The 17,974-nt window shown below is 49.9% G+C and overlaps 1 protein-coding gene across 4 annotated transcripts in view; it reads right to left on the bottom strand.

Annotated features, from left to right (window-relative positions):
- The window catches only part of DNAJC13 (DnaJ heat shock protein family (Hsp40) member C13), a 1,694,551-nt gene that overhangs the window by 815,743 nt on the left and 860,834 nt on the right, over window positions 1-17,974 (bottom strand). For all 4 annotated transcript variants that reach the window (XR_015300721.1, XM_086942056.1, XM_086942057.1 and 1 more), the window contains one exon: window positions 2,604-2,649. Coding sequence is in view for 3 of the 4 variants with exons in the window: in XM_086942056.1 (XP_086798182.1) it covers window positions 2,604-2,649 (46 nt within the window). In the remaining variant the exon portion in view is untranslated. The remainder of the gene's footprint in view (window positions 1-2,603; window positions 2,650-17,974) is intronic.

Here is a 17,974-nt window from a genome sequence, read left to right as displayed (position 1 = left end):
TTTGCAGCAGAAGGAACGTGCTCAGTGAGCGGCTATCTTCAGGCTTGCCAAGCTCCGCCCCCTAGGAACAGATACATACAGGGTAACATTTTTCATTCATACAAGGGACTTAATTTGGACAATAATTAAACTTAGTTGTGAGTTGTACAAATGTAACACACTCAAACGAATCCACAGGATATCTGACTAAATAAGCATTTGAGATAAATCAATGGAAGGATAAAAGTAGAAAACACAGAAATGGGAATTCGAAAAGATTTATGTTTACTCAAAAAAGCATATAATTTGGGAGGCAAATAAACAAAGTGAATTAAAGCAATAGTTATGAACAGAGGCAAACAATAATTACTTCACAGTTCACAACTAAAAACATCAACTCCTGGTGGATTAGACAAACAACCAAAATTAATTAATAGAAGAATGGTCGTATGTTAGTGCCAAAGCAACGTGACTGGAGATGATGGAGGTGTCGACGTTTCGGTCTATAGGGCAGTCGTCATGTAGACCATCCTCAGGACAGAATATTTCATTGCTGAAAATACTCTCTTAAGTATTGAAGAGAAAGCCACATCAGTTGGCTTTGTGCAGTAAGTGAACGTAGAGCACGATGTCAGAAAGGAATCTTAAATTTAAGGAAGTGAGACCACGTCAATTGGCTGAATCTTAAAAAGCAGTTAGTCGAAACGGCGTGGTACACTCGTTTTCGGAAAGATCTTGTGAGGGACGTCTTGTGTCGGCATGTAGGTTCATCCTATGTTGAACCAAATTATATGCTTTTTTGAGTAAACATAAATCTTTTCGAATTCCCATTTCTGTGTTTTCTACTTTTCTGGGATGTTGGGGGCACAAAGGATGTTGGCACTGGAGATGGTCTTGCCCACGGATACTATCTGCTCCCCCCTCTTCCCAAGCTAATCACAGACATGTTTAACCAGCTGCTGCAACGCTTCCCACTGAGAGCTGACATATTGATAGTGGAGCCGGACAAAGCTGGCTAAGCACCAGCGGGCATCAGGCTTCTTTCTCTCTTTATCAGATAACGAGGCATTGCCTGTGGCCTGAATCATGGCCTTGCTGCAGTATTATGGCTAAATAGGGAGTCGTGGGGGGTTTGGGGACATGGCCTCTGATGTAGACAGGGTCATTAGTGCAAGGCTTGTACTTGTTTTCCACCATGAGTGTGTAGTGTTACTACCTTTGTCTTCACGGGTTCCTTGAATGCCCCTCGGGTGGATTTAAGCATGCCCTTGAGCATGTGTAGAAACAGCACCGTCTGCTCCTATTTACAAAGCGTCTCTATGAGGAAGTACTCTTCCTTGTGAAGGACATGCATGTCCACCATGTGGAAGCGGGAGGCCTGTTGGATGACCTCCTGGTATGCTGTGGTATCATGGAGGGGAGGAGAGTGAACATGAGAGGGACACCATGATGGAATAGTGGTGAAAGTCTAAATTGCCCAGGGGATCGACACTGTAGTTGTCCTAAGGATCATATGTAGGTCCGTACTCAAAGTGCATTTCATAAGGATCAGCAGAACCAAAGGAGCAATCTGGATGAGAAAAGGAGCATGAAGAACCCTTACTTGACACTGGCAATGGCAATAGGGTTGGGGAGCATGAACACAGCAACAGAAAGAAGGAGGCAGTGGTGGAGTTGAAGGCAAAGGAGGAGGGCTAGTACTCTTGTCTGCCTCTTGGGAACTGGATCCACAAAGAGAGGTGACTCCTATGCAGGTCCCCACTCGCAGGCATGCCCCCTATTGCAAGGCAGAGTCTCTGCTTGCTTTGGCGGAAGCAGTTGGGCCAGCATTTTCCAGTGACAAGATGGTTAAAGAGGTGCTTCTGCCTTTCATTGAGCTCTTCTTGGAGCCTTGGCGGATGGGTAGATCCAAACCTTCAGAGCCGGTCATCAATTGTGCCTTCAACATCAATGCGGTCTTCAGAGAAGATGGAGGCCTGGGAGTCGGGGTGGCGGCTGAGAGGGCTCAATGCCCCTAATTAGATATTATTTTTGACACAAACCTCCAAAAGGTACCAAGCTGAGCCAGAAGGCGGAAGAGGCCCTGAAGGTGGAAGAGTCTTGTGCGATGAGCTCAATGCCAGAACTTTCCAGAAGTGGTGCTCTGCCATGGTAGGAAGCCTCTTATGAGGCTTCAAGTGAGTTTGGGAGCTGACTGTACTTGCAGTCCTGCACATGGTCTTCATTCAATGGCTGATGGTTTTGGGGATAGAGAGAGCTTCGTTTTCTTCTTGAGGGTTAGAAGCGCTGGAGAAGGCGGCCTCTGGTCCGGGTGTGGCTGAATGCTGGAGGGACAGCATCCTGTCCCGCCCTGGCGCCATAAGGATCCAGTTTGCCCAGAATTGAGAGGTTATCAACAGCTGGTGTACCTTGTGGTGTGTATAAAGGTATGTGGTGTAAAAGAGCATCCATTTTGTATACATCACAGTACAATACAGCCATTGTCTGTTAAGATCATGCTCTTTATAGTACTAATCATTTTAAAGTCCATTCCTGAACCAACCTAAAAGATAACCTAAAATGTATTTCTGTAGTAAACTACTTATTTCAGAACTTGACATCGTTGTTTATCCTTACATACATACCTCTTCTGACTTGAAGGCCTGCTTTGTATGAGTATACTTCAAAAACCTATTAAAAAAAAAACATTTATCCGTAAAGAGAGATAATCACTGTTGCCCTGTGTATGTAATTATCTGGCAATGCTTCATTGTATCTTAATGTATTAACATTCTGCACTTTCAAACATTCACATAAAATAGTATCTTAATAGAGGATATACATAGGCAGCATGCTTCTCTTTAGGAGTGAACAATACTGTTTAAGATTACGGAGAATTGCCTTTCACACATGCATTTTGAAGATAACAGGTGCAATTAACTGTGTGTAAAAAAGGAGCTCAGTAAATTGGATGGTGTTAAAAAAACATCTGATTAACCAGTTCAGTGACAAACACTGCTATACTCTTTTGTCACATGTATGTAGATACTGAAAGACAACCTCATATTTGTATCTAAACTCTACATACATTCAAAAGTTCCTTTTAATGGCACTATGATAGGTGCAGTACTATACTTCAGTTTAATAATAATAATATATTTGCGCGATTACTTAAAACAATTGCAACGATAATTCAGCAGTATTCGAGTTTTCCAAAGTTAAAACCATGGTTGTGTACCAAAGTTTACAGTGTGCTTTTACACTAGGACTCTAGATACCTTATTTGGACCATGTACAAGAAAAAAGCTTTTAGAAATGGCTTAACGTATTTAAAAGGATTAATTAAGATCGAGAGGTACAAGGAGGTCCGTGGTCAACGGCAATGTGCAGAACCTGCAGTGTGCCAAATAGCTCCCTGAACAGCACGTGCGGACAATGTGCAAAGTTAGCTGTGTGCAAAAATAGTGTTCTAGTTGTCAAAATCCACGGAAGCAAATAGTCATTGTCCAGCTGCGATGTGCCGAGTCAACAGTGTACGGAATAGTTCTCCAAGCAGAAAGAGCAGGCAATGTGCAGTGCAACGGGTGAAGTAGTTCTCAGCGAAATAAGAGCGTGGAGGCTAACGATTGATTGTTGAAGGGGAGTACCAGGTTGGGCAATTAAATACTGGTGTTTAATATTTTTTCCACTGTGCCCCTAAATTGTACGAGGTGGAAGGCCAACTGAACATCTCCTCCTTCGAAACATGCTTTCACCAGATGCCAGTGATGATTGAGAGTATTCCTTTTTTTTGGTTTAACCGCATCACTTTGGATTTGTCTAGGTTTATGGGTAATCCATTGTCAACAGAAAAGTTTTGCGTGGTGTCTAATAAGTGTTAAAGGCCAATCGGAGTGAGACTAATCAGTGCAAGGACGTCGGCGTAAAGTAAGTTTGAGAGAGTAAGTCCTTCCACCTTTGGGGCTTGAGAGTTGCATTTGTCCAGCTCTGTTGAAAGGTCTAACATAAAAAGCTTGAACAAAGTCGGGGCCAATATGTAGCATTGTTTCAGCCCCTTAATAGTGGTTATCTTTCTGGATAGGCAGTTGCCAGCTCCCAGCTTTATTTGGACCCAGGTGCCAGTATGTAGAAGGATCAGCTGATTTAGGAGAGCAGATGATTTAGGAGAGCAGATGGAATTTTTCTTTTGGACAATTTATCCCACAGTTTCTGTCAATGTTGTCAAAGGTAGATGAATAATCAATGAAGCAAATGTAGAGTGGCAAGGCAGAATCTCTTACAGCATCTATCTGAAGGGACAGAGTAAGTATATTTGTTGTTGTTCCTGTGAGCTTGAAAAATCCTGCTTGGCTAAGGGGAATGATTGCCATTTAAGTTGTCAAATCTGTAAGTACTTTCAAGAGAAGACATGGGTAGTATTTGGCATCATTGTCTATTAAGGCGACCAGCTTCATTCTTATTGCCTTTCTTATGAATTGGGGATATGATTGACCCCTTCCAAAAATCTGGTATTCTTCCTACTTTAAGGGACTGTTTAAAAAGTGATAGTAATGCTGCTGCCCAATAAACCGGGTCTTGCTTGTACAGGATCGGGGGTATGCCGTTGGAATGGCAAGTGGCGCTCCCCATGACCTGCCTCGCTATATCGTTAGTAATCTGTTTGCCCATGAACGCAAAAGGGGCAATTGCCAATGATTTATCTGGGTCAGATAATTTGCTTCAGGCGTATATCCAGATCTCTGCTCTTCATGCACAGTTCAATTCAATTTTCAATTCAACAAGATTTGTATAGCGCGCTACTCACCCGTTAGGGTCTCAAGGCGCTGAGGGGGGACTGGGGGCGAAGGGGGGGGGGGGGGGTAGCTACTGCTCGAACAGCAAGGTCCTGAGTTGTTTCCTGAAGGAGAGATGGTCCGGGGTCAGCCGTAGGTGAGTGGGGAGGGAGTTCCATGTCTTGGCTGCCAGGTAGGAGAAGGATCTTTCTTCGACGGTGGATTTCCGAAATCGTGGGGCGAGGGCGAGGCTGGCGGATCGGAGCTGGCGGGTGGGTGTGTAGAATGTGAGGCGGCTGTTGAGGTACTTCGGGCATGTGTCGTGGAGAGCCTTGTGTGCGTGGGTGATGAGTCTGAACGTGATCCTCTTGTTGATGGGCCAGTGCTGGTCTTTCAGGTGGGCAGAGATGTGGCTGTGGCGAGGGACGTCCAGGATGAGTCGTGCAGAGGCGTTCTGTATGCGCTGGAGTCTTTTTTTGAGTTTGGCTGTGGTTCCTGCATAGAGGGTGTTCCCGTAGTCCAGAACACTGGTGATGAGGGCCTGGGTGACCGTCTTCCTGGTTTGGGTGGGGATCCATCGGAAGATCTTTCGGAGCATGCGCAGGGTGTTGAAGCAGGATGACGAGACGGCGTTGACTTGCTTGGTCATCGTGAGGGAGGAGTCCAAGTTGAAGCCCTGGTTGCGTGTGTGGTCCATTGGCTTGGGTGCGGTGCCCACTGCAGGGGGCTGTCATATGGTTACTGCGTTTCTATATATTGTGTTAAGTTAGCATGAGTTTATTAAATGTTTAAACGACATATTTTCCTTCGGCTTCAGTTTGCACACGACACCTAATTGTTATTGTAGCTTTCAACCTAGACGAAAGATGTGATTTATTTGAGAATACAACGAACCCGCCACCGCCAAAGCCAACCTCCAGGAAGGAATGAAAGACGTCACAGAATGGATGAACATCAGCCGTCTGAAACTCAACTCTGACAAGACGGAAGTCCTCATCCTCGGTCCATCTCCCTCGGCTGACTCCTGGAGGTTGGCGTTGGCGGTGGCCGGTTCGTTGGTGAGGGAGAGGATCAGCTGGGAGTCGTTGGCGTAGGAGATGATGTTGAGGTTGTGTTGGCGAGCGATGGCTGCAAGAGGGCTCAGGTAGACGTTGAAGAGGGTGGGGCGGAGTGAGGATCTTTGCGGAACGCCACAGATGACTTCGGTGGCCGCGGATCGGAACGGGGGGAGGCGGACTCTCTGGGTTCTTCCGGCGAGGAACGAGATGATCCACTCCAGTGCCGCTCCTTGGATTCCGGGGCTGCTGAGGCGCTGTATCAGGGTGCGGTGGCATACGGTGTCGAAGGCTGCTGAGAGGTCCAGGAGGATGAGGGCAGCAGTTTCCCCGTTGTCTAGCAGGGACCTGATGTCGTCAGTGGCTGCGATGAGGGCGGTCTCAGTGCTGTGGTTTCCTTGGAAACCGGACTGTGAGGGGTCGAGGGATCCGTTGGTCTCGAGGAAGGCGGAGAGTTGTCTGTTGACGGTCTTCTCGATGACTTTGGCTGGGAAGAGGAGGAGCGAGATGGGGCGGAAGTTCTTGAGGTCCGTGGGGTCCGCGGTGGGTTTCTTCAGGAGGGCGGTCCGCTCTGCATATTTCCATCTCTCCGGTAAGGTGGCGGATACGAAGGAGCTGTTGATGATGTTCCGGAGTTGGGGTGCGATGATGGAGTCGGCTTTGTTGAAGATGTGGTGTGGGCAGGGGTCGGTAGGGGAGCCGGAGTGGATGATGTTCATCAGGCGGGTGGTGTCTTCGGTGCTGACAGGGGTCCAGGTGCAGAGGGTGGTGGTGGGGGGCGCTGGTTCGGTGGTTGGGTGCGTGGTCAGTGCGCCGAAGCTGTTGTGTATGTCGGCGATCTTGCGGTGAAAGCACGAGGCAAGTGGGTCGCAGAGGTCTTGAGAGGGTGTGATGTCGTTGTTGCAGGCGCTGGGGTTAAAGAGCTCTTTAACAATGCTGTTGTGGGTGTTGTTGTCCAGTCATTCTTTGAATGCTGTCTTCTTGGTGGTGTGGATCAGCTGGTGGTGTTTGCGGGTGGCATTCTTGAGGGCTGTCATGTTTTCTGTTGTCTGGTCATGGCGTCAGGCTTTCTCGAGGGTGCGGCAGGTTTTCTTGGAGTTTTTGAGGTCGTTGGTAAACCACAAGGCTTTCCTGCTGCCGGGTCTGCTGGGAGGATTTTTCAGTGGTGCGAGTTCGTCGGCGCAGTTGGAGAGCCACTGTGTGAGGTTGCGGGCTGCTTCGTTGGGGTCCGTCGTGTTGGTTGGTGGGTTCTGGCTGAGGGTGGTGGTGAGTTCGTCGGCGGTGATCTTGCTCCAGCTTCTGCGGGGAACCTGTTGCGGGTGGTGGTGGGTCATGGTTCTCCTGAAGTTTAAGTGGACGCAGCTGTGATCTGTCCAGTGTAGTCCTGTGGAGTGGCTGAAGGAGATGTGCTTGCTGGAGGAGAAGACGGGGTCATGCGTGTGGCCGGCGTAGTGGGTGGGGGTGTTCACCAGTTGCTTGAGTCAGAGGTTGGCGAGGTTGTCCAGCAGGGCGGTGGCGTTGCGGTCCTTGTTGTTCTCCAGGTGGAAGTTGAGGTCCCCTAGGAGGATGTAGTCTGTGGAGGTGCGGGCGTGCGGACTGACTAAGTCTGCGATGGCTTCGCTGAATTGTGTGCGTGGTCCCGGGGGTCTGTAGATGAGGGTGCCTCTGAGGGTGGTTTTGGGGTCGTTGTGAATCTGGAAGTGAAGGTGCTCGGCGGCGGTGAGGGCGTCGTTGGAGTTGGTCGTGATGCGGATGGTGTTTCTGTGGACGATGGCGATGCCTCCTCCGGTTTGGTTGACGCGGTCCCTCCGGGTGATCTTGTAGCCCTCCGGGATGGCTATGGCGATGTCAGGGGCTGAGGAGGCGTTCATCCAGGTTTTGGTTAGGAAGGCGATGTCTGATGATGTTGTGTCGAGGAGGTTCCAGAGTTCGCGGCGTGCCTGTGGACGGAGCGGGTGTTGAGCAGGATGCACTTGAGGTGGTTGTTGCTGGTGCTCGGCTTGGCAGGTGCGGTGCAGGTCCGGAGGCAGGTGAATTTGCAGGGTTGGCAGGTGAAGGGTCCGTGGGTGCGCTTCGGGGTGGCTCGGTAGCAGGCGGGGTTCCAGCCGGCGTTGAGTGCGTGGAGGGTGGCGGCGTCGTAAGTTCGTCGGGTGGGCTGGCATTGTCGAGGGCCAGGGGTCCTGGCGCTGAGAGCGGACGGGCTTGCCTTTGGCGCGCCTTCGGGGCACAATCAGCGCGCCCGCTGCGCGTATGTGAGGGCTCCGTATGAGGCGAAGTGAGAGGGAGGAGCAGCTGGGGAGCGGGCGGCCAATGGGGTACAGAATAGAAAAGGGGGTGGGCCGCGAGGGAGCAGCGGCGGGAAGCTGGGGGCGGCACACCAGAGGATACAGTAATAACGAGGAGCACACTATCTAATTAACAGGAGTAAAAAAGAAAGTACAATCACAAAAAGCACGAAATTAAGGCCACAGCAGAGCAGATGAATGAGCAGCAGCGAGGGGGCACAGCTGGCGAGCCGTGCAGCGTGGGGGTGTCCTGGGGTCAGTGTTGGCAGGTTCGGTGTTGACGTGATTGCCAGAGATAAGCGGCCCAGGCTTCTTACATCTAGTGTGAGTTGATTCCATGCGCACTTGGGTACTGTAAGATTTTATTTGTTTTTGTGTCATGTAAGAGCTTGGCCCACAACTTGTCATTTAATTCCCATTTCGAGTGCCAAATGAGCCTCTTCTTGTTCATTTTCAACTGCCTTAGTTCATTTTGGATGCCATTATCTGAGCCTGATCGCCGGGGCCTGATCGGGGGAGCATCTGTACGATCTGTTTAACGCTTTCTTGAGATGCCTTAAATGCGTCTTTTTCATAATTGAGAGATGACTGCATCTGGTGATTTGCGGCACAAGAGGGACCCTCCGTCGAAGAGTTTCTCCTGTTGTTGATTGAGGCTCTTCCCTTGTTGTGCGGGCTTAGCTGAGTTTTTTAGTGAAGATTTCCCAGAAAGTTAACTTGTGCTTGTATTAGTCCCTTTGTTTTCTTCCCAGAGAGTCTTTGCCAAGGTCAGGAGGTTTTCCGGGTGGCGCATTTTTCATTTGATTGTTCAGCAAATGACTATGTATGGAGCTTGGATCCTCCACTGGTTACGGTAATGTTATGCCTAGTATGTTCAATATGATTTCTTGTGATCGGTTATCGCTGTGGCCTGATATTCCAATCCGAAAATCTAAGATTTTACTGATCAAGGGTAGGGTTATGAAGGTGGGATCTATTGTTGTGCTGATACATTATGGAAAGTGGCCGCCAGAAGGCGGTCACCTGGAAAAAGCAAGTTTAGTGCGACCAAGCTCAAATGTTCCAGATCTGTTCGAAATTCTTTTGCTAGCCTGGTTTGCTTGTCCCATGCAGAAAATTGTTCTTCCAATAGTTGGTCCCTGTCTGGGGACCCCATTAGGTGTATGTTAGAGTCGCCCGTTACCATAAGATTTGGCGTTGACTTCTCTGATAGTATTCTTGTTAATTAAGATCCCAAGAGTTTCACTCCATTGATTTTGTCACGTGGATGGAGGTATATATTTAATTACTTGTTGATTGTTGCTGTTGCCTCCTTAGTCCATTTTGATAGATTTTTTGGCATTTGTTGGCGTAGTTTTGACATCCAGTTCCTTAATAATGTTTATACTCTTAATTGAGGTTTAGATTGTGAGACCTCCTTTTTGGGGCCCGAATTTGGCTCTTTTTACAGCCGGGAGGTGGTATGTTTTGAAGCCTTGTAGATGGTGCAGTTGGTCTAGCCAGGTCTCTTGTAGCAGGATGAGATAAAAGTTTTGAAAGTATAACCGGAGCTGCGTGTCAATAGTTTTATTTCCCAGCCCATTTATTTTCCAAGAACATGATCGTAACTGAGGATTGACTGCTGGGGATTGTTGTGCTGTTAGTCAGGTATTCTTGCTCCGTAGAATTATTGTTCTGGCTATCCAGGACCAGTCGTCTGATCTGGTGCTTGTCCTTGGTTGCCAAGGACTCCAGTCTTTTGTCACCTCCTGCGGTAGAGAGGTACTGCGTGCCCCTTATAGCACAGATGATATCTTCCTTGTGGTGTATGTGTGCGAGCGGCAGGAGATTTCCTGCACTTGTTGATTTCATGCAGAAGTTACTACTTGTGTAACGATATATCTGAAAGAGATATTAGTTAGTGATAGATTCCTTACCTTAGAATATCCCCAGGCGTCAGACTGGATCCGAAAAGTTTTGCTAGCAGTACTCCTGCGTGTCAGTAGGTGGCTTCATGCGGCTCCGCGTCCATCGCTGGCGTCGTATGCGCCAAGATGACGTAACGGAGACTACTTCGGCACCATCCATGCGCGCTGACGTCAGTTCTGTACCAGACTTTCCGTGCCAGGAACGCAGAGCTATGCAAGAAACTGATCACTAGTGCCATGAAACTAGGGCCCTGAAAGGGATGCCTTAACCCTAGTAATCAGATCGCAGAACGGGAAAGATGAATGGGGTAGTACGGAATCTATCACTAACTAATGTCTCTTACAGATATATCGTTACACAAGTAGTAACTTGTGTATCTGAAAGAGACGTTCGTGATAGATTCCTTACCTTAGAATAGATACCCCAGCAATGCCAACCCCGGTAGTGGGTCTGCGAATAGGATTACATCAGAAAGTCACGGAAAACAGAATGGCCAAAGAAGCCGTCTCTCCGGACTTGATTGTCAAAGAGGTAATGCTAGGTAAACATGTGCAGTGAGCCCCGCGTAGCTGCCTGACAAATGTCCTGCAAGAAAAAGCCGTGTCCCAAGGCAGTAGTTGCTGCAGATGCCCTGGTGAAATGGGCATGCAGCCCCACAGGATGCTCCTTCTTAGCCAACGAGTAACAGGCCTTGATGCAGAGAGCGACCCACTGAGAAATGTTCCATTTGTGCACGGCCCGACCTTTTTTGGCGCCCACGTAGCCAACAAAGAGCTGGTCATCCACTGGGAACTGTTGTGTGCAGCTAGGGTAGAAGGAGAGCGCATGTTTTGGGTCCAGACAATGGAGCCTCTTTTCCTCTTTGAAGGATGTGGAGGCGGAAAGAAGGTGGGCAAAGTGATGGTCTGCCCGATGTGGAAGGGAGTGACAACCTTTGGCAAGAAAGAAATACGGATCCTCAGAACCACCTTGTCCAGATGAACAGAAAGGAAAGGAGTTTAGAAGAAAGAGCCTGGAGCTCACTCACTCTTCTGGCAGAGGTGATTGAGCCGTCTTCAAAGTGAGAAGACGCAAAGGACAGTTATGAAGGGGCTCGAAGGGAGCGCACATCAGATAAGTCAAGACAAGGTTTAAGTCCCATTGAGGCATGATAAACGGCACAGGAGGAAACGTGTGTGTAATGCCTTTCAGAAAACGGTCAACAACCGGGGACTTAAAAAGAGAAGGCTGATCTGGAAGCCGTAGAAAGGCGGAGATAACCGTTGATAGTGCCCAAAGCAGAGCCCTGCTGGGCCAAAGAAAGAAGGAACAGAAGGACTTCGGAAAGACGGGCAGAAAGGGGATCCACAGACTTTGCTGTGCACCATGCCACAAACTTGTTCCTCCTCTAGGCGTATACCGTTTTTGTGGAGGGACGCCTGGCTGCCAGAATGACATCAGAGACTTCAGGAGGAAGATCGAAAGATGTCAACTGTCACCACTCAATCGCCACGCATGGATGTGGAGGCTGCGCAGGTTCGGGTGGAGGATCCTCCCCTGCTGCTGCGACAGAAGATACTCCCAAAGAGGCAGTCGGATCGGGGGATCAATTGCCATGTTGAGTAGCTCGGGATACCAGTACCTTCGTGCCCAGTCTGGAGCCACCAGAATGACTTGGACCCAGTCGCGCCGAATCTTCTTCAGCACCCTGGGCAGAAGTGGTATAGGTGGAAAGGCGTACAATAGACCGTAACACCAATCGTGACGAAAAGCGTTGCCGAGCGAGTGCCGCCTTGGAAATTCCTCTGCGCAGAATTGATGACCTTGCACGTTCTCTTGAGTGGCGAATAGATCTAACCAAGGCCCTCCCCACTGCTGAAAGAGACCTTGCGCCATGTCAGAGTTCAGACGCCATTTGTGATCCATCATGTACCTGCGGCTGAGTTAGTTTGCCCTGGTGTTCAAAGAACCCACCAGGTGTTTAACCAACAAGGTAATGTCTTGATGTTTCAGCCATGTCGAGAGGCGCAGAGGCTCCTGACATCGGGTCCAGGACCCCACCCCGCCCTGTTTGTTTCAATACCACATGGCGGTGTGTTGTCCGTGAACATCTGCACCACACTTCCCCGGACAGAGGGAAGGAATGTCTTCAGGATGCAGGAGGCCATCAGGCCCAGGAGCCGGAGGGTCATCCTGACCAAAACCCGGGATAGAGGCTGAAAGATCGGAATCATAGCCTGAATATCCCAGACTCGCTGATCAGGAGGATAAACCCGAAACCGCGCCGAATCCAGAACCGCTCCGATGAAGGGAGCTTCTGAGAAAGACTCTGGTGCGACTTCGGCGTTGTTGATGGAAAACCCCAGCAAAAGCAGGAGTTCGGCCGTAGTCTGGAGGTGGGTGACAACTGCAGGGGGGAGCCCGCTTTCAACAACCAGTCGTCGAGTTAGGGAAAGACTGACACCCCTGACCTGCGCAGGTGAGCTGCGACCACCGCCATCACTTTTGTGAACACCGGAGAGTCGCTGGTGAGGCCGAAGGGGAGCACGGCAAACTGATAATGCTCCTGGTCTACCGTGAACCGCAGGTATCGCCGGTGGGCCGGCAGGAAGGGGATGTGAAAATATGCGTCCTACAAGTCCAATGCTACCATCCAGTCTCCAGCGTTGAGGGCAGCCAAGACCTGAGCCAGAGTCAACATCTTGAACTTCTCCTTCCAGAGGAAGCAATTGACATTCCTGAGGTCCAAGATGGGGCGCAAGCCTCCCTTGTCCTTCTTGAGGAGAAGAAAGTAGTGGGAATAAGAACCACGTCCTACTTCTGGCCCAGGAACGCTCTCAATGGCCCCTTTGTCCAAGAGGGCCAAAACATCCTGCTGGAGAAGCGCAAAGTGATCCCCCGACATGCGGTGGAACTGAGGTGGCATGGCGGGGGTAGCCTCGAAGTGGAGGGAGTAACCCCTCCGGACGAGTTGCAGCACCCACTTGTCAGAAGTGACAGAACGCCAATAAGGAAGGTGATGCTGAATCCTGCCACCCACTGGCGTGGGGTGCGTCCCGAAGCTCAGACTAGGAAGGCTTCAAGGCAGTTGTCGCGGGGGCAGAGGTGGACTGACCCTCACGCCAGCCCCAGGAGCCGCAACAGTAGCCTCCACGCCCACGCTGAGTTTGGTTCTGCGCAGGCTTTTAACTGAACGAGCGGGCAGAGGCGCCCCTTCCCTGGCCACGAAAAGAATGAAAAGTAGACGTGGCCGGGAGCATGGCGGAAAGGCCCAAGGACTTGGCTGTAGCTCAAGAGTCCTTGAAACGCTCCAGCGCACTGTCGGCCTTATGCCCTTCGATGGCCCTTCGAGGGCCATCGAAGGGCATGTTCATGAGCGAACTCTGGACATCCGGGGAGAACCCGGTAGATCTCAGCCAGGCATGGCGACGAAGCGCCAGTCATGGAAATCGTCCTACCGAGGGAGTCCGCGGTGTCTTAGCCACAACGAATGGCAAATTTAGCAGCATCCTTACCCTCTGCCACAGCCAGGGACAGCACAGCCTGGACCTCTTCAGGACACTGAGGCAACACCTGAGCAACGGTATCCCACACCGCTTGGAAATAGCGGCCCAACAGACATGCGGTGTTCACCGATCGCAGCCCCAAGCTGGCTGAGGAGAACAACCGCTGGCCGAGGAGAACAACCTCTTGCCAAACTGTTTCAGCTTCTTAGAGTTCTTATCCGGCAGCGCCATGGGAAAGGCACTCTGGGATGTCGAAGCTTAAATGACCAGGTTCTCGGGCGTAGGATGGCGCCTGGCGACATTCTTATCCACAGGCGCCCCTGTGGCCGGCCGCAACCAAGTGCCCAACAAGACGTCAGGGAGGGCGTCTGTAAATGGCAACAGTGGCTCAGATGACGTGGATGCCAAGTGGAGCACTTCAGTGAGGAGATTAGTCTTAAGGGCCACCGTAGGGAGATCAAGGTTAAGGACCTCAGCTGCCTGATGGAGCACCACCATGTACGAGGCACCTTCCTCCATAGTGGACGGGGAGAGGCAAACCCCGGGTCACAGGAGACGTCTAGGCTGCCGGCTTCCTCCAAGTCGTCCGCCAGATCCTGCTCAGAGTCGCACTGATGAGCAAGAGGTTCCTCGGACCACTCCTGGTCGCCCCCAACCTCCGCCGTGTACGGCGCAGACCGCGGTGGCCGGGCAGTGACCGGGGGAGGAACAAACAGCGCCGAGAACGGGGCCAAACCGGTGCCATGCCCCAATTCGGATCCTAGGTGGGGACAAAACTGTCTGGGAACCGGGGCAGAGGTGGACCAATGGCATCCACTGCAGTGCCGCAGGCGGAGCCAAGGGTGGTGCCGTGGCCGGAGTCAACGGCGCAGGATCCTGCGACACCGAGGTCTGAGCCGCCAGTGGATTCGAAAGGCCAGCAGGATCCTGACATGGGACCGCGGGGCCCAAAGGCACACCGTCGGGAGCCTGATGCTTAAGCAGGCGGTCCATGGCAGCAAGAAGCTCTTGCACCTGTGCGGGAGTCAGCGACAGACTCTGGTAAGGTGGGTAGGCCGCGGGACTCCCAGGCTCCGAAGGAGCCGCAGAGGCGGGACCCCTGTCCCCCTCGTCTGCATCCGAGGACAGGCGGGGGCGTCTGAGACCGACAAATGCTTCTTCGACTTCTTTTTATGTCGTTTCTTACCTGAATCTGAGGGTGAAGACTTGGAGCCCGAGGAGCAGTGATGGTGGCCCCCCCAAAAGCATTCTCGAGAACTGCTCCTGGACCGCGAACGGCGCTGGGACGAGTGCCGAACCGCAAGCAACTTCTGGCGCCGCTCCCTCAAGGCCTTCGGGCCATGGCCCGACAGTCCAGACAGGGAGTCGTGGTCACACTCCAGGCAGTAGAGAGAGACGTTGTGGGGGGTCCGCCACTGACATATTGCGACGGCAGGTCCACAGGACTTAAAACCAGGCACCCCTACACTAAGACCAATAAGAGACAACAGCCCCCCAAAAAGATATTTAAAAAGTGACTAAGGTACGTGCTCTAACCGGATCTGCGCTTACTGGCATGGAAAAAGAAAGAACTGACGTAAGCGCGCATGGGTGGCGCCTAAGTAGTCTCCGTAACGTCATCTCGGCGCATACGACGCCAGCGACGGACACGCAGGGGTACTGCTAGCAAAACTTTCTGGATCCAGTCTGACGCCTGGGGATATTCTAAGGTAAGGAATCTATCACTAAGTTTCTCTTTCAGATAACAGGAGATCCGGGAAGCCTGTTTTTTCAATAGGGCTTTAGTTGAATCCCCCAGGGATTTCGTTGACATTCCTCATTCAAGATACTCTTCGCTCTTTCGAGTGTGAACCCGGTTGCCTTTGTTATCTCTTGGTCTGATAGATGTTGGAGTTCCTTAAATTCAATAAATTCCAAAACATGCGATCTTATGTCAGCCAGGTTGCTGATTGATGTTAGTATCTCAAGGATATTCCCTATATTCAGGATGTCACCCGGGCCTTTGGAATTGTACTCGGGGATGAGCAAGATGGTGCGAGTCTTAGGCTCCTCCTGGTGATGATCACTTGGGGCTCCCGCAGTAACTACGAGTTCATTCTGATTGGGAGAACTTGTTTCTGTAGGTAATGATGGCACTTGAGTCTTTAAAGTGATTGAACATTAAGAGGTTTTCCCATTTTTGATCCCCCTTCATTGGTTCGGAAGAGTGGTTGGCCAGGCAGTCTTTGCTGCTTTTTCCTCCGGGCCCTACGCACTCCGTGGTCGCTCGGTTCGGCTGGTTAGAGAGAATGTCTGTGACAGAGGAGGTTGTCAGTACCCGGATTAACCTCTTATGAGCTTTTGTCGTTGGGGTGTGGGTGCCGGTTTGAAAATATGCAATTATGTTGGTCTTCCTGTTCCTGCCCTTCCTCCTCTGTTTCCGGCGATGTTTTGTTTCATATAATTTCTTACCCCCTTTTTCTTCTCCATCAATGTGCCCTGGTGGGTTGGGGTATGTTCTAGCTGCTTGTTCATTCACCAGTTGCTGCGAGGCACCAGTGGGCACGAAGTCTCTGATGTCTAAACTCGGATGGTCTTTAAAGCTTTTTTCAATTCCTATGCTTAATCCTACCCCGTAGGCCTTTTCGCTGGTGTGTTCCAATGACTTGCTTCTCGGGGCGGGGCTGGTCAATGCTTCTTTAGCTTTAGGTGACTCTTTAGGAGTGCCTTGCACCTGGCACAATTGAGTTGTAACCCCTGTGGTGTTAGTGGTTGATCCTGAAGTGCCCTTTCCTTGGCTGGCCTGGGATGCTATTATTGTGGTGTTTGTTGCCTTTTTTATATCAGATAGGAGCTTCCCCATCACGGAAGGTAGACTTGAGAGTTTGTCGACGATGGTGAAAGAGGTGCAGAGTGGCTGGATTATTTGTGTATCTACTTGAGCCCTTTAATCATGTTATTCATGAAAGATAGGTTAGCATTGATGTTCGAGATGTGTATTGCCAGGAAAATGAGAAGAGATAAATGAATGGCCACTTTATTTGAGTGGGACTGCATTGCTTTTATTGAAAGTGCCAAAGTGTTTAATAGAGATAACCATACATTTTCCTGTGCCTGTTGGCTTCTCCTCGGTGTTCGTAACTTGATGGATTTTATTGTCATCCTCCGGAGGTGAATCTGGGTAGTAGGAGGCTACCCGCCTTTCCCATTCTTCCATTGTAAGGTATACATATGCTTGTTTTGCCTTTTGCCTTTTGCAGCTTTCGCAGCTTCGGTGTGTGCCTTCTCTGAGCTGTCAATTTAATCAAGATGGTTTGTTGCTTGGGACCCAGCTGTGTCCAGGGCCGTTGCACTAGGAGTGTTTTCTGCCCCTGTCCTGTCATGTTCATAGGTTGGCTTGTGGTGATTTGGGGGAAGGGGGGTGGGGGTCAGAGCTATAAGATGTAATTTATTTAGTGTGTCAATAATTATAGTCTTTTTTTGTACTGGAAAGTTCACAAATCCATCAATAAAAACTAGAAACAGCAAACCATTGAGTAAAGGACTTTAGTGGCATTTCTTCTGTGAAGAAAGAGTTGCAACACTTGAGACACCACTGCAGAAAAGGACTCTTTTGGCTATACAAAATTATGTTTTTAGGGCTATTCCCAATCTGCACATTGTACATTTTCCTTTATTTAGAATGGAGTGCCATTGTGGGAGGTTGATAAACTAATACTGGTAAAACTGCTGAAATCTTTACTTTAAAACGGGATTCTATGTAACACTTTGCAGTTCCTTGTACATATTTTTGTGGGTGTTTGTCAGCTACAGGCTTTTTAAGCACCTCTATTGACATGCATCAGTTTTACAGACACTTTTCCTACAGTTTGAAGCTCTGGCACTGGAATCAGTGTAATCCTGCTCAGCAAATGCCAAATAGAGTTCTGCTGGCCCTGGTCTCTCCACCTGCACTATGCTCTTCCATTATGGAGAAGGTATGCTGTACCTTAAGCTCTTAAAATATTATGCATTAGGTGCACATTTTCCTCTCCATACTAATGATGTCCCTATGACCTGGCTTGCTCTGTGTCAGATAATAAATATTGTGTTTTGAGATGATTCTTAACCTTACATCTCTTCTCCTTGTCCACAGGCCCAGGACAACTACATTACCCTGAGGCCTCTGACTGGACACCTCAAGGAGTTCTGGTTGAAGGGGAGATTGGGTTGAAGAAGACCAAAAGAAGTGGTCCAAAAGAGGATCTCACACTAGCCTTGGGCTGTGTACTCTAAAACCATAGAATTAGTCGACTAGCCCAACCTCAAAAAGTCCACTGCCTTCAGCAATACTGCACAGACTAAATAAGTATGGCTAGATTAGATGGTTCTTCATTAGATGGTGGATTCAGACATTACTGTAGACGGAGATGCAGAAACCATATAGCCTGCATAGTGTCACATGGGTACTATCACCATCTGTGCAGGTTCCTGACATGCCTGGGCGTAGTTCGGGAAGTTTTGCTACATGAAACTCTGCAAAGTTCTGCGAG

The sequence above is a fragment of the Lissotriton vulgaris genome, chromosome 10, assembly GCF_964263255.1.
Source record: "Lissotriton vulgaris chromosome 10, aLisVul1.2, whole genome shotgun sequence".
In the NCBI taxonomy this organism is placed as follows: Eukaryota; Metazoa; Chordata; class Amphibia; order Caudata; family Salamandridae; genus Lissotriton; species Lissotriton vulgaris.
This window is presented reverse-complemented; position numbering and strand designations above follow the sequence as displayed.